General features: G+C 47.6%; 1 protein-coding gene across 3 annotated transcripts in view; it reads right to left on the bottom strand.

The window, feature by feature from the left end:
• Nucleotides 1-25,598, bottom strand: part of COQ8A (coenzyme Q8A) — a 77,576-nt gene that overhangs the window by 9,277 nt on the left and 42,701 nt on the right. For all 3 annotated transcript variants that reach the window (XM_034764716.1, XM_034764718.1, XM_034764717.1), the window contains exons 6-9: nucleotides 12,215-12,337; nucleotides 6,770-6,855; nucleotides 5,346-5,486; nucleotides 1,900-1,981 (exon numbers count right to left, since the gene is read on the bottom strand). In XM_034764716.1, coding sequence (XP_034620607.1) covers nucleotides 1,900-1,981; nucleotides 5,346-5,486; nucleotides 6,770-6,855; nucleotides 12,215-12,337 — 432 coding nt within the window. The remainder of the gene's footprint in view (nucleotides 1-1,899; nucleotides 1,982-5,345; nucleotides 5,487-6,769; nucleotides 6,856-12,214; nucleotides 12,338-25,598) is intronic.

Below are 25,598 nucleotides of genomic sequence, written 5' to 3'. Positions count from 1 at the left end.
CGGAGAAGAGAACTTGCAAGGCAAACAGCTTGGAGCCAAGGCAATGCAGCCTCCCCAGGTGGCTCACATTTCTGATTCCATGCTTAATCACAGTGACCAAGTTTGGTTCACTCTCATTCCTCAGTCTCTGATCCGAAAAAGCAACTTGTGTTCACCAGGCCAGCGAGGGCTGGGATTGTCCTGGGGGCCACATATGCAGGACCCCATTCCCCAGGTGCCAGATGGGATAATTCCTCTCACTCAGCAGCAACCCTTTCCAATACACTTAGTGGCAGCATGTACAGAATCCCACCCAACTCTTCAACTACTGCAACGGTGGGGGTGTGGGAAGAAATACATATGCCCTTGTCAGGGATTACACATTTGTATTTCAGGTCAGGGGAAGGGTCTGACCATGGTTGTTTTCTTCCCTGCCATCTTCACCTCCATAGCTGGAGAGAGCGGGGAATGAGTACAGTTGTAGGACACGAAGAAGAGAATGGATTTTGCTGAACACTGGAATTTGTGATGGCAAATAATAGGCATTAAAGAGACACTCCATAAGCCAACGTCCACGCTGCGCACACACCGGTGCAGGAAGTCACCAGAAGCAAGTTCTCTCAGGCACTGCTCAAGCCAGGCAAGAGTCCCAGTAGGTCCCCTCTGCACAAACAGGCAGAGAAAGGGGTGGCCTTGTACACTCCCTATTGAGCACACATCCCACCCCTGACCCAGACACCCCCGCCCCTCCACGGGACGGTTTCTACATGGGGCTCCCCAGCCAAATAGGTATTTGATTATCAAAGCATTAATGGCAACACACACCCATTAGGCACAGACTCCACACCAGGAAAGCTGGGCAGAGAGAGAGAGTTCCCTGTGCTTATGCTAGTGAAATGACTCATGCCTGTTGCACATGGGCATGCAGCGCTCTCTTCTGGAGCGCGCAGCATTTCCACATGGAGTCCTCCTCCCAGGTGCTGCTGCTCCTAGTCTAGATCAGCAGTTTCTCTGGAGAATGAAAAATCTGTGTCCAAAGACTACGAGTATCACATGCCATGGCCCACCCAGAAAGAGCTCGATGGAACGTTCTCTTTTACATGATCTGCCTCTTTGGCTAAGGCTCTGATTGTGGGAGCACTAGGTTTCCGAAGGGCTCCACAGGGCCTGTTTTTGGCATAAGGGACCTAGGAAGGTCACCCCCTTAAATGAAGAGTTTGTTCCCACTCACAATCAGTTTAGGATGCTGGAGGAAAGTGACGTAAAGGTCAGCTCAGTCTTTTTGTTTTGGGGTCACTATCCTAGAGGTCTGCTCAGACCTAGTTTTTAGCCACGCCACGGACTCGACCAGGTTGAGTCGTTTTTCAATCCAACCCAACCCTTCCCCTGTGAATCTGAGTCACTGCCACTGCCTCCAGTTTGTGAGGTCAGAGCAACAGCAGATGCATGCTCTGCTCCTGACATCCAGCGCCTTCTGCTGCTCTGCATTCGCACTGCGACACCTCCCCACAGACAGGAGGAGGAGTCAACCCAAACCCAAAAACCCCCGGTTCTTTTCCCACCTGACCCAGACCGGGCATTTGTAGTTGGGTCTCACTGAGTTTGGGTCAGGTTGCAGGGCTCTAAACCGTAGGCCTGCATGACTAAGATCTTAGCTGTGCCAACCACAATGAGGAGACATGGGTCTGGAGCAGCCCAAGACCCATTATGTTTATGATGGTGCAGCACTGAACTGGTGGTGGGGAGAGGTGATGCAAAGAGGCCCAGCACAGATGCTGATTGTTAAGGAGGTGGCTATGTAACCAAGGAGAGGTACTAGTAGGTGTCTGAACCATCCCTCCTCCTCCCAACCTTGCCTCACAGGACCCTGCAGGATGTTTCTATCCTGGGAGGCTTCAGCCAGCATGCTGGTTACTTTACCTTCTGGGAGAACGTTGCTCATGCTCAGGACGGTCATCAGATTGCTAACATCGCTATTGATGCTCTGGGCTACACCAGGGTACTGCAGGGGAAGAAGGGCAAGGACATCAGTGAAAACAGACCATTCCAGGGTTAGGGCACCTTTAGGCTACTGCAGGACTCTCTACAATAACCAGAATATCACTTACAATAGCCACCAATACCTCCCACCTCAAAAATACACCCAAGCAGAGCTTCCTATAACACCAGAAGAGAGAAGACTCAATGATTAAGAAGTCCACTATGGACCGCACTATGTAAATCTATTACCTGGAAGGTGCTCAGACATATGACGATGGGCAACACACAGAACAAACCCCTTAGAGAGATGTTAGATTCTACCCTAATCTCCCTGCAAGTAAAATGACCGGTTATGATTATCTGAAGTAGGGATCCCAAGAGAAATAAATGCCCATGAGATACCAGACTCTCACTTCACTATCACTGCTGAGACACGGCAGACTGACTGCCCTGGAGACTGAAGCCCGTTGTTTATCCACAGAACAGAACTGCATGGAGAGCAGCAGAGTAAGCGTAACCTGCCCTGCATGCCGATGTGCTCCAACCCTGAACTGGCAAGAGGCTGGATCAGTTTCCTCACCTGTTCAATACTTCACTTCTCTACACAGGACTGTCAAGAAGGGAGCCAATTCTACACTGTTTTTTGTGATTTGAACACCTGTCAACTGGGAGTTGAAATGACACCATGATGGTAACCTTCATCTCTATTAACTTGGCCTGAATTCAAACAGATGCCCTAGAAATGAAAGGCTCTAGGTCACATCACCAATCCTCTAAACCAGCCAGTATCCACAAAATATCCCCTGCTTACAAAAGGTGCCCACAAACGACCAACTCAGGTGGAGACATAGATCACAGAGGGAAGCATCAAGACCTGCACACATGGCTTAAGATCTGTATCAACAGGACATTTAGCTCATCTAGATCAGTGGTTTTCAAACTTTTTTTTCTGGTGACCCAGTTGAAGAAAATTGTTGATGCCCGCGACCCAACAGAGCTGGGGATGAGGGGTTTGGGGTGTGGGAGGGGCTCAAGGCTGGGGTAGGGGGTTGGGGGGGGGATGAGGGCTCTGGCTGGGGATGAGGGGTTTGGGGTGTGAGGAGGCGGCTCAGGCAGAGGGCTGGGGTGGGACCGGGAACAAGGGGTTGGGGTGTGGGAGGGGGTCAGGGCTCTGGGCTGGGGGTGCAGGCTCTGGGGTGGGGCCAGGGATATGGGGTTTGTGGTGCAGGACGGGGCTCTGGGTTTGGGGGGGGGGGGCGGCGCTCAGGGCTGGGGTAGGGGATTGGGGCATAGGCTTACCTCCGGCAATGAGTGGCGCAGCTGGGGTGCAGAGGCAGCTTTCGTGTCTTTCCTGGTGCTGTGCCCAAGGAACCAGACAGCAGCAGGTCCGGCTCCTAGGCGGAAGCGCCAAAGCGGTTCCACGTGGCTCTTGCCCACAGGCATCACATCCCCCAGCTCCCATGGGCTGGAAACCAGTCAATGGGACTCCGGAGCCATGCTCAGGGCAGGGGCAGCACGTAGAGCCCCATGGCCCCCCTGCCTAGGAGCTGGACCTGCTGCTGGCCGCTTCCGGGGCACACCACGGTGTCAAAACAGGTAGGGGACTACTAGTTTTTACTGGCCAACTGCCAGGGTCCCTGGGTGCTGAGCAAGGCGACCCAGTGCCTTGCATTCCGTGACCCAGTACTGGGTTGCGACCTGAAGTTTGAAAGCCACTGATCTAGATTACAAATGTATGACACTGAAAGCCAGTGCTTCCAACGACAGAATTCATTTATATTAGAAGCACCAAATCCGTGTCAACATTGAAACTAGTCTGAACACAAACACAGTTTGTGTTGCCCCTGTTGACTGTTTTAATTACTGACAGTTTTATTGTGCGTAAGTAAACAACGTCATGTATTTTTCTGACAGACACTGTTCAAATGCATGAAAGCTGCGACGTGGCTGAGTGCCTGCCATTTCAAATCTGACTCACAACCAGGCTGCCACAACAAGTCAAAGATTTTTAAAACAGCCACTGGGCAGCTAGTGAGGAGGACTATTTTCACAGGCAAAGTCACCTAAAGGTGAATTCTGATCTATTCTTCAACTGTCCTATATGCTATTAGGAACATACGAACTATCATTCCAGATCCGACCCATGGTCCACTAATCCAGTATTCTGTCCGACAACAGCCAGAACCACATTCCTCCGAGGAAGGTACAAAAAAACCCCACAACAGACCGAAGTGAGCTAGTCTGTCCCTTATGAAGATCTCATCCTAATCCCTAATAGCTAGAGACTGGTTTAAACCCTGAAACTTGTCCTTCCAATGCTCTGTGCTTTACTCCTGGGGGAATTCTGCACCAAAAAATTAAAATTCTGCAAAATTCTGCAAAATTCTGCATATTTTATTAGTCAAAACACCACAACAATCATGCCCGTTTCAATTATTTTGGTAATTTATTTAAACTACAATACAATGGATGGAGAATGGGAGTGGGGAACATTTGAGGAAATCCCCAAACCCCCTCTGTCTAATAGTAATGTAGCTAGTATTGACCCTTTATTTCTAGTTATTAGTCAACAAATATACACAGCCATATGTTCAGTATTACATAAGAGGCAACTGAAGAGCAAATGACGGCTGGGGAATCAAACTCAATTTATATTGGCTACTGACCATCATCAGGAAGGTCAATAGTAAACAGCTACCAAACCTCATTTTGATAGGAGAAATTTTCAGTCCAAAAATTTAGACCAGTTCTAATCACTAAAGCACCATAAGCATTTATATGGCCATACCATCCTTTACAATAACGCTCCTTTACACCACTCTGGCAAGGAAAGGAGCCTTAAAACTTTTACACCTGTTTTATGCTCCTGCGGGAATTCACTAAGAATGTTGTTAGTGAATTGTTCCCAATGGGAACCACCAAGCAGGCAGGCTGCTACATTATGCTCTGCCTGAGGGGACAGAGTCCCTCCACACCAGGTGCACTACAATAGCAAGCCAGAGGGACAGTCTCTCTCATATTCACTCGCTTGCACACCCGCCCAGCACGCTGGTTTACATCTCCGCTGGCTACTTTGGGCTGCCAGGGAGGAGCAAGCGACCGCTCTTGCGGCTTCCCTTTGCCTCCCCTCAGAAGTCATTTTTTCTGTGGGGAAGCAAAGAAATATGCGGACAACATAAATCCTGCACTCGCGCAGTGGCGCAAAAGTGCTTGCACCTAATTAACACAGCCCTGGGCATGCATATTATTCATACAACACTTCAAAACCCTCTTTCTATAGTAAATGTGATACGTCTGTGTAGAGGGGAATGGAGCTGGAGGGGATTTAGGGCCTAAACAGGAGTTCATGATGCCCATCTTAGAACCAAGAGAAACTGCAAACCCACCTGGATCTTCATGGCAACTTCTTTACCATTCTTCAAGCGTGCCAGGTGAACCTGGCCAATGGAAGCGGCAGCAAACGGACGCTCTTCAAAGTACTCCAGTTTATCCCTCCAGTTGGGACCAAGGTCGTCGTTCAAAGTTTTCTAGAGACACAGGAAAAAAAATCAGGATAAAGAAAAGCTAAGATCTGAGCCCATGGAAACCACCCAGTTCCTCTGAGATGCCTGGCAAGGTCCAGAGAGCCTCAGTCTGAAAGCCCCCATGCTTTCTAGATCATCTTCCCTTTGTAGCCACTGCAAATCTAGCCAGAAATATAACACAGCCTATCCCCAAATAAATTCAGTAAAATCCAGGCTCAAGCCAAACAGGCACAGTCTTGCTCAATCTACAGAGACATGCAATGCAGTAGAGGACCAAGATCTTAAAACAAAAACACGCAGCTACGTAGTTGGTTATTAGGGTATCAAGGCCTTTTATCTTGTTGTTTTTCACCATCTTCCAGAAAAAGAGGGGGGAGGGGGAGAAGAGGGCAAGGGGATATTCCCTCTTTATCATCATTATTCATCTTTTCTGCCATGCTGCCAGTCTGAACAAGAGCAACCCGGGCATATGGCAGAAAACCGCTCTAGGGAGGTGCAGGATATAGAATAGTACTTGTAATCTGCTCTTAACAGCATTTTGATATACTGTCAACCTGTTATTTCACTTTCCATTCCAAACACGTGTGGAAGCTTACTTGGGTCAGAGTCTTATGGGGAACAAACAATTCTCATGGGTTAATCTGCCTCAATCCCCTTTACTGATCTTTATAGTTAAAAAAAAAAAAAAAAAAAATCAAGGATGGCAAAAAACCTCATGTGCTTCATTTTGACCCTGCTTGAAAGTGGGTGAAATTTCACCGTGAAAAGTTATAAGCTAAAATCTTCATTTTGCCATATTGACCATCTCAACTTTCAACCACTGACTTTCCATGGGGCTGAGACACCTAAGTGTCTGGGTCACTTTTGAAAATGGGACTTAAGTGCTTTTGGCAATTTAACCCACTCCTGCTTAGGAGAGGCTGGAAAAAGAAGTAAAGAAAAAAAGCATAACAAATGGAAAATGTAATGTACATAAACAGCCCCCGTTATGCCAGCCTAGCTTTGGGGGTGGTGGGTCCCAGCACTAATACAGAGAATACTCAGCACAGTACTGAATTTCCTGTGGATGGGTTTAAGTTACTGGGAAAGAAAAGCTCGCTTAATCAAGTTTTGTAAAACCTTTCAGCTCCACTAGCTGCACCCATGTCTTATAAAAGTCAAAATATTTACTGAAAGAGTACTCTAAAAATACCAGCCCCTGCCTTCACCTGGGGCGAGTCACAGGGTGTGTTTATTCATACTCCTACACCCTCTCCCCCTGTTAAGTAGGACAGAATATTCCTCACCATCATTTGCTTTATTGGCATGAAGTCTGCACTCTGACGTACACGCTCAAAAATCTTCTGGAGATGAGGGTTGATGAAGGCGTTATCTGCCAGGAGGAAAGTACAAGCTGGTTAGAAAGAGCGAACTACACTCACAGAAACTCTCACTTATAAACATGCTTCTAATGACTAATGTGCATATGGACCCATTAGGTCTCTATACCCCAAAGCCCTCTCTTGTCAATTACAACTCTTCAGGTGTACTGCTAGGTACAGAAGCCAAGTCCAAGATTACACTGTCAGCATTAGGATTCAAAATTCTTCCCAACGCTGAAAAAAATACCAATACTCCCCCACACAGAGCATTACATTTGGGAAGTTGGGTAACCAGTACAAAAGACACCTGCACAAATCCTGGGGCAAGAGAAGTGGCAGGAGCAAAGGGTGGTTGGGGACAGATGAGCTGGGGCAACACAGCTTGCATTTTGTCCCCATCCCTCCAGACCAGAACAGAGTGACCCATGACTGTGCTGCAGCATTGGAGAGGGATAGCTCAGTGGTTTGAGCATTGGCCTGATAAACCCAGGGTTGTGAGTTCAGTCCTTGAGGGGTCCATTTAAGGATCTGGGGCAAAAAATCTGTCTGGGGATTGGTCCTGCTTTGAGGAGGGGGTTGGACTAGATGACCTCCTGAGGTCCCTTCCAACCCCCTGATATTCTATGAACATGGCTGCAACAAAGAAACTGATCGGTACTGTACTTTTCCACACCCCCTCCCCCATCACAGTCACAAACTGAAGCATAAACACTTAGAATAAAATCTCTCAACACACACTATATTCTACTATTGGTTTTCCAATGTTAGTCTGCTTTGTTCACAAAGATGCTGATGAAACATCAGCATGTTCTATGGCAATCCTGCTGCTACAGGAATGCGGGGAGGAATTATTTGTGGTGCTGCACCTCACTAAGAATTGTGGTAGTTAGGGATAAATACAAAACAATGAAATGGCATTTAACACAACACACAATGTACTGCACAGGTCTGTCCCCCACATGTCCAAAATTAGCACAGCATTTGTGTACTGATACAGTCACTATACCACAATGTGTACAAGCTTAATTCTGGCTGATTGGGACTTCTCTACAGGATTGTGTGATACGAAAGATTAATACCCAGTCACACCCCAAGCACCAAATTTTGGCTGAGAAAATGAGATTCCATCTCTGTCACCTAAGAGTGCACTCTCTTGGGGGAAGAAAGGTACTTCAGAGACCAGACACACACTTTATCAGATGTTGAACCAAATAATCCCTGCATCTCCTGAGATGTCTGTGCAGTAAGAGGACAGTGGTTCATCATACAACTGACACTGTTCCCAGCAGCTGTATGATGCCTGGAGAGAGCTGGACATGCAACAGGTACTTTTAGTTCATTAGTTTTATCATCATTACTTATGTCCAAAAAATGCAAAGAATTTTGTACATTTATAAATATGTTCTAGTTGAGGATGCTTAATAGCCACTGTCTTGTGGTAGCAGCATGGTGCTATCAGAACCAGCCAACAAAGATGCCAGCTCAGATATGACTGCAGAGCAATACAGTGCCAGCAGTGAAGTCAGCAATACTGCAGGGAAAAGGACCATGTTACAACGTCAACAAATGTGCTGCTGAACGAGGCTAAGCCGCTAAGTGGTGAACTGATGAGATTGTCCAGAAGCTAAACAACGTAATTGTAAAATCCAGCAATACAGGCTGGAAGACAAATTCACCCCTGGCAGAAGCAGCTGCAATCTCACTGACTTCAATGCATGCACTTGTGCTTGTGGTGAATGTGGTCCCAAGGTGCTCATTAACACATGTGCACATGCACCCCAATCTAACAGTTCCTGCTAACTCAGCCAACTTCTAAAACCAGGGCCAGGAGATTTAAACAAGTGTGGTATACCAAGACACACCAAATGCAAGTTATTCTCCTGGGGATACCCAATGCTTTCCTGGAAAAACAAACAAACCAAGGAAAAAAAGGCAGAGTAGCCCATACATGTGACCTTGCCAGACCACAAGGTGGCAGGAATTGCACGAGCTCTGATGTCTCAGCAGCCAACCCAAGAATCAGATCCATCACAGGATGGTGGCACCAACATTTTGCTACCACTGTCAGCAACGAAGTTACTGCAGCCCTATCTTCCCCCAGAATAACAATATAGCAACCACTCCATACAAGAGGTGAGGGGGAAAAAACCTACCATTAAAATGCCTGAAGGTCTATAAATATTAGAAAGACAAGGTGGATGAGGTAATATCTTTTATTGGACCAGCTTCTGTCGGTGAGACAAGCTTTTGAGCTCTCCTGCAACAGATATGGCTACAACTACACTGCCAACAAGTATTAAAGACAATAATTAAGTCAACTAGTAAATGTTTAACTCTCATATTAGAAGGCAGGGAAGAGAAAGAAAATCCAGAGTGCTTCTGCTCCTCAGATCCAGAAGTCAGTACCTGTCCTCCCTTGTCCCCATGATTTCAGAGTGCACACAGACCAATGACTAAGCACTTGACCATTGCAACTCATTCTAACATACAAAGTATTTTAAGCGTATCCCCTCCAGCAAGTAATCTGGCTTCAGGACTATGCACTGAATCAAGGTTCACTCAACTCTGGACATTTGGATCACTGGCTGCACAAGGTGAAGGGCTAAAGAGTTCTCCCTGAAAAATGCACTAGAGCAGAGGTTGAGGAGGAAGATACCATTCCTTACTCCACTTCCATCCCGGCACCTCTCCACACATCTGGCTTTGTTGGGCAACAGACCATAGAAGCAAGGTAGGGTGTTTCCTGAGGGGGAGGTACCTGAAAACAGATGGCAGCCTGTAAAACTGAATCAACCGCTGCAGATAAGAGCTCAGAATGAGCCACTCTATAAAAATAGATTCTGTTTAGCACCACTTGTCTCCCCTCAGCCTGTGCTCTCTTCAGAGGCCCTTTAAAATCTCCCCTGGCATTTCTGGAAGGTAAAGGTCAGGCAAAGGAAAAGCCCAGGAGGAACCGCCACCTCTCAGCTGACTTTGTTAGCAATGTCTTCGCCCTTTTGTTTGTTTTTTAAAAGCCCAACTTAGAAGGAACCTGTAGAGAGACAAGGTAGGTGAGAGAATAGCTTTTATTGGACCAAACTTCTGTTGGTAAGAGACAAGCTTTTGAGCTACACAGAGCTCCTCTTCAGGCCACCGCCTGAAAGATTCAAGGACACTGCAGCACAGGGCTCCCTTCTCTGACTGCAGGTAGCCTTGTTCCCCAGAACCTTCCCCAAGCCATTACCCTTTCTGTTCAAATCTCTCCTAACACTAATTCTTTCACAAGCAAGTCAACTATTTAATACAAACACAACATGTAATTCAGCACTCTGGAATTGCCCATGACCTCACTGAGTAACCACATCATCTTTTCGTTGTTTTGGCTCTATAGATTGGGAGCTCTTTGGGGAAGTGACCTTGGTCTTGCTATATTACTAGTCATGCAAAGTATCTAGCTCGCTTTTGGGAACCAAATTTGCAAGTCAACATCTGCAAAGTTCAAGCTGCAGCATAAAACTGACCAGCCGAGTGGCTCCGTATTAGGAGCAATCAGTATCTCTCCAGTTTATTTAGTCAAAAGGACATCCTGAATTTTGTTTCCAGCTGATTTTAACTGATTCATTTCAGTTAACTCAGAACCTTTCCTCTTGGGGAAAAAGATTCTAGAGGTTTAAATTGAATCATCTGTTTAATTTTTTCTGAGCTTTGTTTGGTCACTACTGAAAATTAACATACAGGCACCACTCATTCAGCTCCAGGCGCTGCCTTTACAGCATAGAGAGTAAATACCAGTTAAAATACCTTTAAAAGGAACATTACTACTGATATTTTTAAAACTGATATTAAGCCTGCAAGCTAAGCATTTTAGGCACTGCTGTCAATTTAAACCAAAGCTGCTACAATTGTGGATCTGTCCAAATAAGACATCAAGTGACAGAACTGTCCAATTCCCTAGGAAAGCTCTTCCAATGTTTAATTACCTGCACTTAAAATGTAGACCTTATTGCTAGTTTGAATTCGTCTACCTTTAACCTCCAGCCACAGATGTCATTATGCCTTTGTCTGCAAAATTAAAGAACCCACTACTATCAAATCTTCTCCCCAAGTACATCCCTCAGAGGTGATCTAAGTACAGTCTACAATCTAAACTGATTGGTAAACAGAAAATGAAAGATTCTATTGTCCCACCAATCCAGTTCCCACTTTTCCACATTTTAACCCTAAGGACACAGTTCTTCTAGCTGAGAACAACCAACAAGACAACCCCTTTGCTTGTCAGTACTGCTTTGAGACAGATTTTGAACAGAATACGTTCCGAGAAACTGATCTCACGGTGAAAGTTTCTGTGGCTTTATTACCAATCCAGTCACCCAGAACTACAACTACAAAGACAGCTTCAATATAGCAGATGTACCTGTGAATATGCAGGAAGATACAGAGCAAAATAAAGGGTTTGGAGGGAGGCATCAGGCATTTGGTACATGGAGAGAAGTTAAATGAGGTCACACCCACCCACCCACGCAGCAAAACGAAGACGGTTTCCCAGACACAGCATTAGCCAGGTGGTGGAATATTCACTTTTCAATCACTCTTGCCAAGATGGGAATTCAGATTTCCCTGCTACACCCAACTAGGTTTGGGGTTACCATCGGCAGCAGTCTCTCGCCACCAGGAGAGTTCACAGGCCAGTGAACCTTGTGAACAAGCCAGGGAGAACTACACACACCATCACTGCACTAGATGCACTGTGAAAAGGTACAGATTGTGCTAAGAGTTTGGAGGCCTACTTTAAAGGCTTGTGTTGATTGCAGGACTCTGCTCTCACCTGCCTTCTCCATCTGGCTGGGAGGTTTACTTGTTCAATTTGACCAAACTCAGTCTTTAACACTTGTGTTAAGTTTCAGGATTTGATTTTTGCTTTCACTCAACCTCATGGTATAGGGCCATCTTATTTCAGGCCAATTGCAGAAGGGCTAACTAGGCTTTAGGTAGTTACTGGAGTCTGGCAGTCTATATGGGTCTCAATTCACGTTTACAGTATAAACATTGTGGGAGGAGAATGGATGTGTGTACAGGGAAGGGTCCGACACCCACATTCCCTGCCATTTCAGGAAACCACAGGGAACTGAACTAATCAGTCAATTGTGCAATTTTGTAATCTTCATTCTCCTATGAGGAAACTGCTCAGTTAACCTGTCACCATTCACTGGAAGCCATTTGACTGACTGAGGACAGTTTGCTGTGCTGCTGGCTTGTTAATCGATCTTGATGTCCAGTCTCTTATTAGCAATGACTTTACATCCTTCCTGCCCTCTGTGTACAGTAAAATGGATTGCCCCAGGTGAGTGTCACTAAATAAAAGCTGAGAAGCACCAGAGACCCATTACTTACCTTGAATGCTCAACATCTGTCCTAGCTTCAGTGCAGCTCCCCGCACTTTGCACAGAGTTCTCACAATTCTTTCTGCATTGGCCTCCGACAGAAAGGGGCTGGAATCCATAACTGCTTTCTTTCCTGAGGATGGGAAGAGAGATTAAAATACTTTATGGATCCCAGTGTGATGGACTGTGCCATCAATGACCTCACCCCACCACATCATCCTATTTTACCCTACACCCCCTTCTCTCAAGAAATCAACATACCTATTTATCCACCATCCAGCATAAGGCCATTCCCAGAACACCTCAGAGAGGCAGCTTTGAGGTACGTGTGACAGTCAGGGTCCAGACACCCCAAGGGGAGAACAGGGGGTCTGAACCCCCAAAAGTAAGCAATTGTATCAACTGGTTGTATACTATGGTATTGTATACAAAAATATGTTAAGTAAAGGCTTTTATTAAAGCCTGTAATGCTTTGAGCTGGCTGGTCATTATGAGATTATACAGTTATGGTTATGAATGTATGCATGTAAATATATAAAGGAAACTAACTGTGGTGCAACTATCTCACAACAAGGTGGTGAAGGAATCAGACAGGGAGGGGTAACCTAAGCCCAGCCAGTTGTTTACATGAAACCAACTTCAAGTACCCCTCCATTGTCCAGCCCAGAAAAAGATAATGGTTAACCGTTTGTGTTAATGGAAAGACAAAGAAACTGGAATTCCCCTCACTCTGAATAACCAGGAGTCACAATGCCAAGACAAAAAAGTTATTTTAAAAGAACAGGCTTGTGAGATTTTGTATCCAGAAACTGAGGAGCAGCTTCTAAGCAGAGAACTGTTCCTGATTCCCTCTATAATAAAGGTTTCAGAGTTACAGCCGTGTTAGTCTGTATCCGCAAAAAGAAGAACAGGAGTACTTGTGGCACCTTAGAGACTAACAAATTTATTAGAGCATAAGCTTTCGTGGACTACAGCCCACTTCTTCGGATGCATNTCCACCTACTTTTCACCCCAAGCTGCTTTTTATTTTAAGACTCCAAAATTCTTGAATTCATTTGATTCACTCTACAACATGCATTTTATTCTATTGGAGATGTATTCCTCCATTCCTGGGCTGCTGGACACCAGAATGATTTAGGAGGAGGAATGTCTTCCAGTCACTATGGTGCCAGTTCCTTTACCCATTTACTTGTGGGGGCCAGCTTAGCCATCCCCTAACTGGGGACTCGAGCTTTAATTTCTGTCACTTCTACTATGCTTTTTAAACAGAGCAACAGCTCAAGCTGGTTAAGAGCCCACTGTTCTGTCTGAATTTAAGACCCATTCCTCTACAGATAAGCCAAATCCTGCTGGTCTTACTCTCACAATTACACCAGTATTAAAGCAAGTAGGATTAGGCCCAATGTCAACATGATTCACCTCCCCCACAGTGCAGGCAAAACCTGCTACTGGACAGGCTCACCTGCCTTCAGTTCATTACAACTAGTTGCTACAAACCATGAGAACACTCCTCCTTTAAAGGGGAGAGGGGAGAAGGAGGGGGAGATAGTGGCTTAAAGGCTCAAGTCATAGTCCCCAAGTTTCCTTCCAGAGGCCAAAAGATGCTAAGAAGGAGCAGCTCTGTCTAGGACATCGAGACCAGGAACACAGGGTCTGCAATGGCTCCGGCCAAACTTGTCTACTTCCATGAGAGCACAGCCACCTGTCAGTGTGATGGACTGTGCCAACAAGGATCAAAGGGTAACCTACCACTCAAATCTCCTACAGCCAAGCCACAGACAGGTTTGTTATAGTGAAGTACTGCAAGTCAAGTTTGTAACATTGGGCTGTGCACAGAGCTACAAAAGCTCTGTGCATGTCACTGCTTCTCCTCCCTGAGAATGAGTTGTTTGTTTAGACAACACTGACTGCACATGGAATATGAACACACCACACCAATTTTGGACAGGAAGGGATTACATGAGCACAATGGTGGGAGAGAAGAGGGAGAAAACAGACTTACCGGCTGCTGAAGCCAAAACGGAGTACAACGTACTCAGGGTACTAAGTAATGACAGCAGGTGAGAGGCTTTTCCCCCAGTGCTGAGCAAAGGTAACTAGATGGAGGAGGGAACCCAGGCTTGCTGGAGGAGAGGTGAGATCCAGACATGTTTGGCTGTTCCATAATGAACTCTGCTGAGTTAATGTGGTTTGGTACGAACTTTTTCACTGGAGTGTCCAGTTTAGAAGAAGCTAGAACTGGGTCTCAAACCTGCACCTGCTATTCAAATGCACAGGCACTTGCACAATCAGAGTCAGCTACTTTCCTTCACATAGCCCTGGTCAACATGCCTAAGGCCCACAAAGAGTGGCTGCTGAAGACAAAGGCGCAAATGGTCAGGATCAGAATTCCCCTTACGCGGTGCATAAATGTTGGCAGGCAACATGCTCATGGAAGGTGCCTGGCACTGCCCTCTTCTGGACTCTGCAGCTCCCACTTCCATTGGCTGTTTCTGTTGTTGCCAACTGAGGAGGCGGGGACTTCTTCAGCCCCCCACCCCAACAGAGTAAGCGTGTGGAAGGGTGCATGTGTGGAGGACACGGAATGAAAGGAGTGACTAGAGGAGCAGATTGAACAGGAAAGAGAGCAGAGTGGGGGAGGGGCAGAAACCAGGCTCAGGTTTAAATTGGGGCTTATGCAGTCATTTGTTGCATGCCCTGGAAGAGTTAGAAGAGAACATTGCTCAGGATCCTGGTTTCAAGGAGTCTCTCCTGAAAGACAGCAGGGTCTCCCGGACCAGCCCAATCCAACAGGATTTAGATTAGTTTTGAAGTTTTTTTTAAATCTGCTTTCGAACAAATTTGAAATATCTCCCTGTTCCCTTCACCTCCCAAAGATTACTGGCTTTTGACTGTCCCTGCCAGAAAGCTTTTCTAAATCATCGGCCATGAGGGTAGGAAGGTAAATAATCCAGCACACAAGTGGCTCAAAACCACAACAGTTGAACCATGAAAACTGAATCATCTTTGTGTCTGTCTGAATCTCACCCTTTACACACACACACACACACACACACACACACACACACACACACACACACCCCTTCTGCATATAGCAGGCTAAGAAACCAGTTAATGATTAAGGTGGTTCCAAGAAGCTAATAAACCCTAGTAGCTTAAAAACAACCTTATCAGAGAAAGAAAAATTCCCAACAATAGCACTCCATCATTTCCTCCTGGCATGTTTCTCCCCAACAAATAAAAACCACACAAACACTAACCTGAACGTAAGTCAGCCTTGTCATTAGTAATGAAGTGTTGCCTGTTTATGCACTGTGCTAAAAATGGACATAGCCCAGAAGGTGACTTGAAAAAGGGAGATAGTTTATGTGAACAGTAGGTGAAAGGGAATCACTGGCACAACAAAAGGGAAAAAAAACAGGCTTAAAGGGATGACTGAATAAATTTCATGGAATACACCCCTCAAGCCAGTTCAGTTCATACACAGGCAAAATGGTAGAGGTAGGCTAGCTCTTCTCAATGACAGAAATAATCCTTTACTCTTATACACAGCTTTTCATCTCTAGATCTCAAAGCATGTCAAAGATTGTGAGCGTCTTCACTCTTGTTTCATAGATGGGAAAATGCAGAGGAAAGTCTGGGGCAGAGACAGGAAGACAACACAGAGTGCCCAAGAACTCTAAAACCACCATTCCAACTCCAGAATTAGCCCAGCCTCCTCCAAATTTAAGTTGGTCTCAGCTGCATAACTGCTCTCAGTCTTGACGCACCCCAACCGATCACTGCTGATTTTTTCCTTACAATTCAATTGTTATCCATTTTTAAATCAGACTGTTCCCCCAGAACAAGTCACTGCACAGAATGCTTTGGGTTTTTTTGAGGACTGTCTGCTTTGCATCAGCTTTGGGACATGGGGACACAGCCTAGAACTTAGCTATGCTATCATTCCCTCCATTTTAAGGAGGAGGGCATTTCTAGAGACCAAGTTCAGCTCACCACTGACTACCTGAGAAAAGCTGATGCTTCTCTTTTAGGCAGAGAGCCACAACAGGCTCTTTGTTTGCCCAACACCTAGTACGATGAAAGCACCATTGTAATATTAAGCCATTAATAAAGTTAAATTGACCTTGAAGACAAGGTCTCCTTTGCCAGCAATGGAGGGTATTTGTCTGGAGGCGGGGTTTCATTTTTTTTATTCCTGAAAACTTTGTTCCAACACCTATGTCAGCCTTGTGCTTTAAATACACATTCTAAATAATACACACACTGTGCAGCGATAGCGAGACTACTGCGAAGGTCAGCGGTGACCCAAGGGGCTATTTTTAATTTGCTAGCTTGATAAAGACAGTGAAACTCGTCCATGCTCCATACTGGAAATAACAATGTTATTCCCTTTTTAGAAGAGCCAAGACTTTATTTATAAAGTGGTTCCCTTAAAGTTAAAGGGATTGCAGCATTAAAGCCTGGAGTCCCTCACTGTCTACTGCTATAACTAGGGTTTCAGCAGTAGAGAGCATCAGTATAGGCATCAGGAGGCAGATAGTGCCTTTGTCAGCGCAAATTCACGGTTCGAGGGAAAAAGTGACTCCTTTGCTGAGTCCCCAGACCCTACACATCCTAACCTACAACACACACACAGAAAGAAAGGGTTTGAGGAGAATGTGAGAGATGGAACAGGAAAGAAGGGCTAAGAAACCAAGAACAGATAAGGGCGTGAAAAAATATAGAGTACAGCTCAGCTAAAGAGGTTAGCACAGCTCCTAAATCCGTGTTCTCAACTTGCGGACTGCAGGCCGCTTGCGTCCCAATCAGCACAGAATTGCAGCCCATGGGACATCCTCTGGGCCATACAAGTAGTACTGGATGAGGCCCACAATGGAAATAGGTTGAGAACCACTGAACTAAATCAGTCAGAATGGGGGCAGAGATCATGTGTGACCCAAACACATGGAGTAAATGGACAGGGTTACTAGTGGTGGGAACATAGCAAGATATGAATATAAAAAAGGAAACAGACTGGCAGGTGGCAAGATCTTTAGCCCAAGCAGTACTGGCCTCTGACCTGGAATCCAAGAAACAGGTATGGAGACATTTTAGAGTCACTTTTCTGATCATTAATCATTTACATTATAGTTGTGCCTAGAAGCACAACCAGGATCGAGGTCCCATTTCACTGCATACTGTCAACACAGTGGGAGACAGTCAATGCCTGGAAGACAAGACACACAGGGCAAAAGGAGAAGAGGAACAGAAAGGTGAAAGGACTTCCTGAAAGTCACACAGCAGATCTATGGAAGAGCCAAGAGTAAAACCCAGATCTTTGGATGCCTGGTCCGAATGCCCTACTCACTAAGTATCGCCACCTTATTCTATCACTGCATTTTCCATCAAGGCCTGCTTAAGACACCCTCACAACTATCAGTACTTGGCTCAAACTACAGAGCAGGCTATGGACTGTGCATTTAGAAATTACAAGTAATACAAGAAGAGTTTTGTTAAAAAACCCTCAAGTGCAGTTTCTTCACGCTGCAGAAACGTATCGATTTCTCTTTTAAAAAAATCCCTTCCCCTTCTCATTTTAAGGAACAGGTTCAAAGCTCATTATCTCCAGCAAGTTTCATAATTCTGCAATGTTTATGTTTTCACTTTGGCAAGTGCCCAGCTAGCAGGTACCCGGCAAAGAGAAAAATATAAACAAAAGGCAGTGCAATCCCTCCTCAGTTAAAGATGGAGATAGTCTCCATCTCACAGCACATATGAGCAACTTGACTGACAAGGTGTGGAGTGCTGCAAGCAAAAGCCTTCAAGGATTCTGCAAGCCAAGCTAAGTTTGTTTACATATATTCCAGATAGTGCCAGTGTGTAATGTAGGTCAGAGCAACCAAAAACTAACCCTTGCAGACAGATGTTGCTTCCACAGGGCAAGGACTCCCAGGACTTTGCATGAGGCTTTGGTTTTTGATTTGTCATGTTTTTTGTAGTTTTTTTTTAAAAAACCTTTCTATAGAGAGGAAAGCAGGAGAAGATGCAATGAGAGATTTACAGATGGAAAGTGACCACCATAACATGGGGAAATTTGCTATAGCCTGTCCACCCTGTCTCCAAGAGATTGGCCCATCATCACACTGTAGCATCAGCTGACTGGACAGGGATTCAATCTCAACACTCATCAACATTCTCCTAGGTCCAACCAGCATAACAATATCGGGGGATATTAAAAGGAAAAAACACAGAGCCCTCACAGATTTAAATATGCACTTCAAAGCAAAGCCTCTGAACTAGGAGCACTTTGGCTTCATTTCCTGTGCTTATTCTACCAGTTAAGAAGCTTAAGAGGAAACCAGCAGAGAGAGGGTTAAGTAGGAGGTCAGAACATATTGGGTATGCCAGGCAGAGCAGCAAGTGCCTCCTAGCAGGACAGAAAGGGATTTACACTGGGGAAGAAGCATTTACAGCATCATACTGATGTCACTACAGTCAATCACAGTAAGAACAATATAGTAGTGAGAGGTTGCCCATTGTATCCAACACACTGATAGCATAGCAGATGCATTCAGTAGTACTGGAGTGGAGGATAAATCCAGGCCTTTCTAACAGCACAGCATTGTGTGCCATATTGATGTGTCTCTATGCAGCCTCTCCCGCTATAAGAGATACATTTCCCTCCGCACCAATTCATACAAGCTTCAGAAGCTTGTGCTGATTTTCCAGAAACAAGGAGTTGACAAGATTCGCTTGTATCTGAGACTCTTGGCATGATGGACAAAGCCTAGACTGAGCCACCTGAAATGGGGATGGAAGTCACCCACCCCCAAACCAGACCATTAGGCGCTGAATGCCCCAGCATCTAGGCTATGTGAAGCATTTAGTACACTTTGTACTTGATTCAGCCCTGTGATATGCTGGTACAAGGCCCAAAGACAAAGTAGTTCATGACACCTGCTCTACCTCATGGCTTGCAGCCAGGTAACAGAACCAAAGATCAGCAGCACTTGCCAGACAGGCGGTAAGGCTAGTGTACGTGCTGATTAATGTGCAGCTCCTAGGCAAGCTACATCAGTGATGTCTCTGTGAAGACAGAGGCCTAGTCTTCAGTTACCGGCTGGTCCGGCGGCACGCCATCGATGTTCTGGGATCGATCCCGGAAGTGCTCACAGTCGGCGCCGGTACTCCAGCTCGCCGAGAGGAGTACGCGGCGTCGACGGGGGGAGACTTCCGGCCGCATCTGGACCGCGGTAAGTCCGGACTAAGGTACTTCGAATTCAGCTACGTTATTAACGTAGCTGAATTTGCGTACCTTAGTCCAAAGTCCGGACTAAGTGGGGACCAGCCCTAAGCTGCAGTTAGCCATGCCCTGACTTCAGTGGAATTCCTCCAGGTGCTAGCACAAACACTGCACTGGATTCCACCCCTCAAAGAGTACAGTTTCCTCCCTTTGGTTCAGGAGGGTGTGGTTTGCAAAAAACACCTCCCCTTCCTAACCAGAAATGGCAATATCTGAAAGATTTAAGAAGTGATCAACTCTGTTTAAAAGCCAAAGTAGAGACAATTGAATGCATCACAAGAAATGACCACAGCTCCGTGGGCAACTATCTGGTCTCAGTTTCTTAGATGTGGCTTTGGGCAAATGCTACTGCAGAAACTCCTTGTGTCAATGCTTACAAGCCCTCTCACCCCCCATCACTGTGGTTATCTGAACACTCTTCAAAAAAAGGCATCTATGTTGCATATGATCAGCATCAATGACATTGGAATCAGGCACTAGCTGGAAAAGATGCAGGGTCTGAAACGATGCCATGTTTATCGTGGTTGCAGTTGTGCAAGATGCAAGTAATTGCTATTGCTCTGTGTGCACTGCAATCAGAAGTCTCTCTCGCTGCACCTCCATGTTATCAATTTCACAACCCCTCACTGCACAGAGAAAGCAAACTGCCTCTCAACCTGAGTAACAGCCAGGCTCTGGAAGGAAAAGCAGAAGCAGCAGCCTAACAAAAAAAGGGACTTTTTTGCCCCCCCCCCCAACACGAGAGTAAAATACAATGACAAAGGAGTCAATCCTCTGAACCTGGACTCTACTTGTGACTAACTTCATGGGCTGCTTGAGAGGGAGGTCAGGAAAACTTTGGAGGCAACAGAGTGGAGTTCCATGTTGTCTCATTAAGCTTAGAAAGGGAGAGACTATAATAGAAGAATATCAGAGGTCCCTTAACAAGGCACATGGTAGAATTGGTATTTATCCCCACACAGTGACAATCCTGGCCATCCTCATGGGGAGTTTCAAAGCACCTCAATTAGATTGAGCAAGGGAAGTTAAACAATGGACCCAGAATAAAAGGGCCTGGAAACTCTGTCCTCATCTCCCCCAACCACCTCTCCTTTCTGACAGTCTCTGTATCTGATTCACCTTTGGGTCAGGTAAGGATCAGATATTGTGGGAGCGAGCTTACGATATGACCCCAGGGTTGACCCACTGCACAAAGCCTGCAATGGTTAGAAGCATTTCCCTTATCTAACTTACTCTGTAACCTTCACCTCAGTGACAGATGGTTAGCCAGACACCAAGGTAAGGCAAACAGAAGAGCTATTTATGGCAAAACAAGAACATGGCATTTCTCTTATGTTTTTAATATTAAAATGGAAGAACTGGGAGAGAAGTCCAAAGAAAGTTTTGTTACCATGGATCTCTGACCTGCTTTAAACTCCTTAAACATGCCACAAAATCAGATAAGGAATATGAATTTGTTTAACTGCTTAGAGGCCATCAGGCTGCTGTATTAGTTTGTAGATCCCCTGTACAAAATAATTCCTTCTAGAGCCATGCAGAATCCAGCTAGGATGTGGGTGCTTTCCATGTGACAGCCAGTAGCCAACTGCCCTTGATAAGAAGTCTACCTTATTGAAACTGCCAGTGCGGCACAAGAACAAACAAATAGAACGGTTACTTACCTTCTGTAACTGTTGTTCTTCGAGATGTGTTGTTCACGTCCATTACACATTAGGTGTACGCGCGCCGCGTGCACGGACGTCGGAAACTTTTTCCCTTAGCGGCTCCCGGGGGGCCGGCGGGCCCCCCCCTTCCCGCCAGAGCGGCGCCCCGCTCCAGGGTATATATATCCCTGCCGACCCGACCACTCCCGTTCCTTCTTGCCGGAGACTCCGACAGAGGGGAAGGAGGGTGGGAAGTGTAATGGACGTGAACAACACATCTCGAAGAACAACAGTTACAGAAGGTAAGTAACCGTTCTTTCTTCTTCGAGTGATTGTTCACGTCCATTACACATTAGGTGATTCCCAAGCTTACCATTGGAGGTGGGTAGGAGTCAAGATACAACTGACTGTAGCACGGCCCGACCGACCATCGCGTCCTCTCTGGTCTGATGATGGATCGCGTAGTGGGCTGTGAACGTGTGCACCGAGGACCAGGTGGCTGCCTTACAGATCTCCTGGATAGGGACTTGCGCCAAGAAGGCCGTTGAGGACGCCTGGGCTCTAGTCGAGTGGGCCCGGATCTCCGGGGCCGGAACATTGGCGAGCTCGTAACAAGTGCGTATACAATGCACAATCCATGCCGATAAGCGCTGTGCCGAGATAGGCAAGCCTTTCATACGTTCCGCAGTAGCAACAAACAGCTGGGGCGATCTGCGGAACGGCCTGGTCCGTTCCAGGTAAAAAGCCAACACCCTGCGGACATCCAGGGTATGTAGGCTGCGGTGGTGAGGGTCCGTATGGGGTTTAGGAAAAAACACCGGTAGGCAAATGTCCTGCCCCATGTGAAACTGTGTTACCACCTTTGGGAGGAATTTGGGGTGCGGCCTCAGTTGCACCTTATCCTTATGGAACACTGTATAGGGTGGTTCCGAAGAGAGGGCTCTCAACTCCGATACCCTTCTGGCCGAAGTGATGGCCACGAGAAATGCCACCTTCCACGAGAGGTGCGTAAGGGAGCAAGTGGCTAGGGGCTCAAAGGGGGAACTCATGAGTCTTGTTAAGACTAGGTTCAGACTCCACGTCGGGACAGGCGGGCGCGAGTAGGGAAACACCCTTTCCAGCCCCTTGAGAAATCGGGCCACTGTGGGGTTGGAGAACACTGACACTCCCAACTCTCCCGGATGGAAGGCCGAGATTGCAGCTAAGTGAACCCTAATAGAGGCGGGCGCAAGCCCTTGATTCTTTAGGTGCAGAAGGTAGTCTAGGATCGACGGAACCGAGCTTGTAAAGGCTGTATGCGTTGAGGCTCACACCAGTGGGAGAACCTTTTCCACTTTGCCAGGTAGGTCGCTCTTGTCGAGGGCTTCCGACTATTAAGGAGGATTTGCTGGACTTGGTGAGAGCACCTGTGCTCTGCATCATTCAGCCAGAGAGATGCCATGCCGTGAGATGTAGCGAAGACAGGTTCGGGTGGAGTAGGCGACCTTTGTCTTGCGTGACTAGGTCGCGATGGAGGGGGAGGGTGATTGGATCGGCTATTGACAGCTCCAGCAGGGACGTGAACCAATGCTGGCGTGGCCAGGCCGGGGCGATAAGTATGATCGTCGCCCTGTCCCTGCGGATTTTGAGGAGAACCTTGTGTATGAGTGGGAATGGAGGGAAGGCATATCCCAGGCTCCCTCCCCATGGAATCATGAAAGCGTCTGCTAATGACCCCCGGCTGAGGTTCTGGAACGAGCAGAACTGAGGGCATTGGCTGTTCTCCCTGGTGGCGAATAGATCCTCCGGAAGATCGAATGCAGGACGTCTCGCCTCAACGTCCATTCGTGCATTCGGTAGGATCGGCTGAGGCGGTCTGCTAAGCCGTTTTGAATCCCCAGAAGATACGTCGCGATGAGGTGTATCGCATGGGCTATACAGAAGTTCCATAATTGGAGTGCCTCGCGACAGAGGGGAGAAGACCGTGACCCGCCCTGCTTGTTTATATAGAACATGGTGGTAGTGTTGTCCGTCAGGACTGCCACGCTGTGACCTTTTAAGGTGGCGCGGAAGGTCTGACAGGCGAGGCGAACCGCTCTTAGCTCCTTCAGATTGATGTGAAGCAGCTTGTCTTCTCTGGACCACAGCCCTTGGGTCCGCAGTTCTCCCAGGTGTGCCCCCCAACCCAAGTCCGATGCGTCTGTTACCAACGTCAGAGTGGGCTGTGGGGCATCGAAGGGGATCCCTTCGCATACCTGTTGGTGATCTAGCCACCAACGTAGCGAGCCGAGCACCTGGTTTGGGATCGTGACTACCTGATCCAATGGGTCTCTGTTGGGGCGGTGCGTATGGGCGAACCACAACTGTAGGGGCCGAAGCCTCAGGCGGGCATGTCTGACCACGTGTGTGCAAGCTGCCATATGCCCCAGAATCTGCATGCAACACCTTGCCGTTGTCGTGGGGAACATTAGGACTGTGCTTACGGCTCTGTGAATTGACCTGAACCGTGCCTCTGGTAGGCTTGCTTGTGCGGTTACCGAGTCCAGGGTTGCACCTATGAAGTCCAGCCTCTGTGTGGGGACTAACGTGGACTTAGGCACGTTGACCCGGAGGCCGAGCTTGTCGAACGTCTGCAGGGCCAGCGTCACGTGAGACCGGACCTCGGCCTCCGACCTGCCCGCGAGTAGCCAATCGTCCAGGTACGGAAATACACGCATCCTTCTCTTTCGAAGGAAGGCTGCTACCACGGACATGCACTTTGTGAACACTCGTGGTGCTGACGCCAGGCCGAAGGGCAGGACCGTAAACTGGAAGTGGCGCTGGTCGACGATGAAGCGCAGAAAACGTCTGTGGGCCGGATTGATTGAGATGTGAAAGTAGGCGTCTTTCATATCGAGGGCAGCATACCAATCCCCCGGATCCAGGGATGGGATAATAGTTCCCAGGGAGACCATACGGAAGCGAACTTTGATCAGAAACTTGTTTAGATCGCGCAGGTCCAAAATAGGACGGAGGCCTCCTTTTGCCTTGGGGATCAGGAAGTATCTGGAGTAGAATCCTTTTCCCCTCAGGTCTATTGGAACCTCTTCTACTGCTCCAGCAGCGAGAAGGGACTGAACCTCCTGCTTGAGAAGTTGCTCGTGAGAAGGGTCCCTGAAGAGGGACGGGGAAGGGGGATGGCAGGGAGGGGGCGAGGAAAACTGGAGGGTATAGCCCGCCTTCACTGTGCGCAGGACCCATTGGTCCGATGTTATGCGCGACCATGCCCGGTAGAAATGGGACAGGCGGTCTTTGAAAGACAGAGGAGGATCCGAAATGGGATATGGTACGCTGTCCTCGGGCGTAACTTCAAAAGCCTGGCTTATTTCCTGGCTGTGGCTTGCCCTGGCCGTGACTCTGGCCCTGGTTAGGCGTATTGTTACGTCTTCGCCTGTTATCCCTGCCTCGACGGCGGTACGGTTCGTGTCGGGGTCGAGGATGGTATTGCCTTTGCGGCGGCTGGGGTTTAAAGGGCTTACGCTGCGTTACCGGGGTGTGCATACCCAACGACTTAAGGGTCGCTCGGGAGTCCTTAAGGCTATGTAGCCTGGCATCCGTCTGGACGGAAAACAAGCCCGAACCTTCAAACGGGAGGTCCTGCAGCGTGGTCTGCACCTCCGGCGGGAGACCTGAAGCCTGCAACCACGCCGAACGTCTCATCACGACTCCCGACGCAATTGTTCTAGCCGCAGCGTCTGCTGAGTCTAGCGCGGCCTGTAAAGAGGTCTTGGCCACTGCCATTCCCTCATCCACCAGGGCCTTGAACTCCTGATGCGCGTCAGATGGGAGGGAGTCCTTAAACTTGGCGACTGATGCCCAAGAGTTAAAATTGTGCCTGTTTAGAATCGCCTGCTGATTGGCGATCCTCAGTTGAAGGCCCCCCGAAGAATAGACTTTTCTCCCGAACAAGTCCAATCTCTTGGCTTCCTTGCCCTTGGGGGCAGGAGCTTGCTGGCCATGCCGCTCCTTTTCATTGACCGCCGAGACCACCAAAGAACAGGGGGATGGATGCAGAAAGAGGAAGTCAAACCCTCTAGATGGGGCAAAGTATTTCCTCTCCACTCCCTTTGCAGTTGGAGCACTGGAGGCCGGTGTTTGCCACACCGTCTTATAGTTGGACTGTACTGTCCGTATAATGGGGAGTGCGACTCTGGAGGGGCCCTCTGGGCTCAGGATATCGACCATGGGGTCATCCTGCTCTACAGTCTCCTCCGCTTGCAAGCCCAGATTGAGGGCTACCCGGCGAAGCAGATCTTGGTGTGCCCGGTGGTCAATCGGGGGAGGGCCGGACACCAGTGTGCCCGCTACCGCCTCATCTGGCGAGGAGGAAGAGGTCGGGGCCTTCTGCCCATCCTCATTGTCCTGTAAACCTGCGTCAGCCAATTGTTCCTCTGCGGCCTGACCCGCAGCGTGTGATTGGGATGGTACCGTACTTGGTGCCGAGTCCA

The sequence above is a fragment of the Trachemys scripta genome, chromosome 3 (genome assembly GCF_013100865.1).
Source record: "Trachemys scripta elegans isolate TJP31775 chromosome 3, CAS_Tse_1.0, whole genome shotgun sequence".
Taxonomy (NCBI): Eukaryota; Metazoa; Chordata; order Testudines; family Emydidae; genus Trachemys; species Trachemys scripta.
This window is presented reverse-complemented; position numbering and strand designations above follow the sequence as displayed.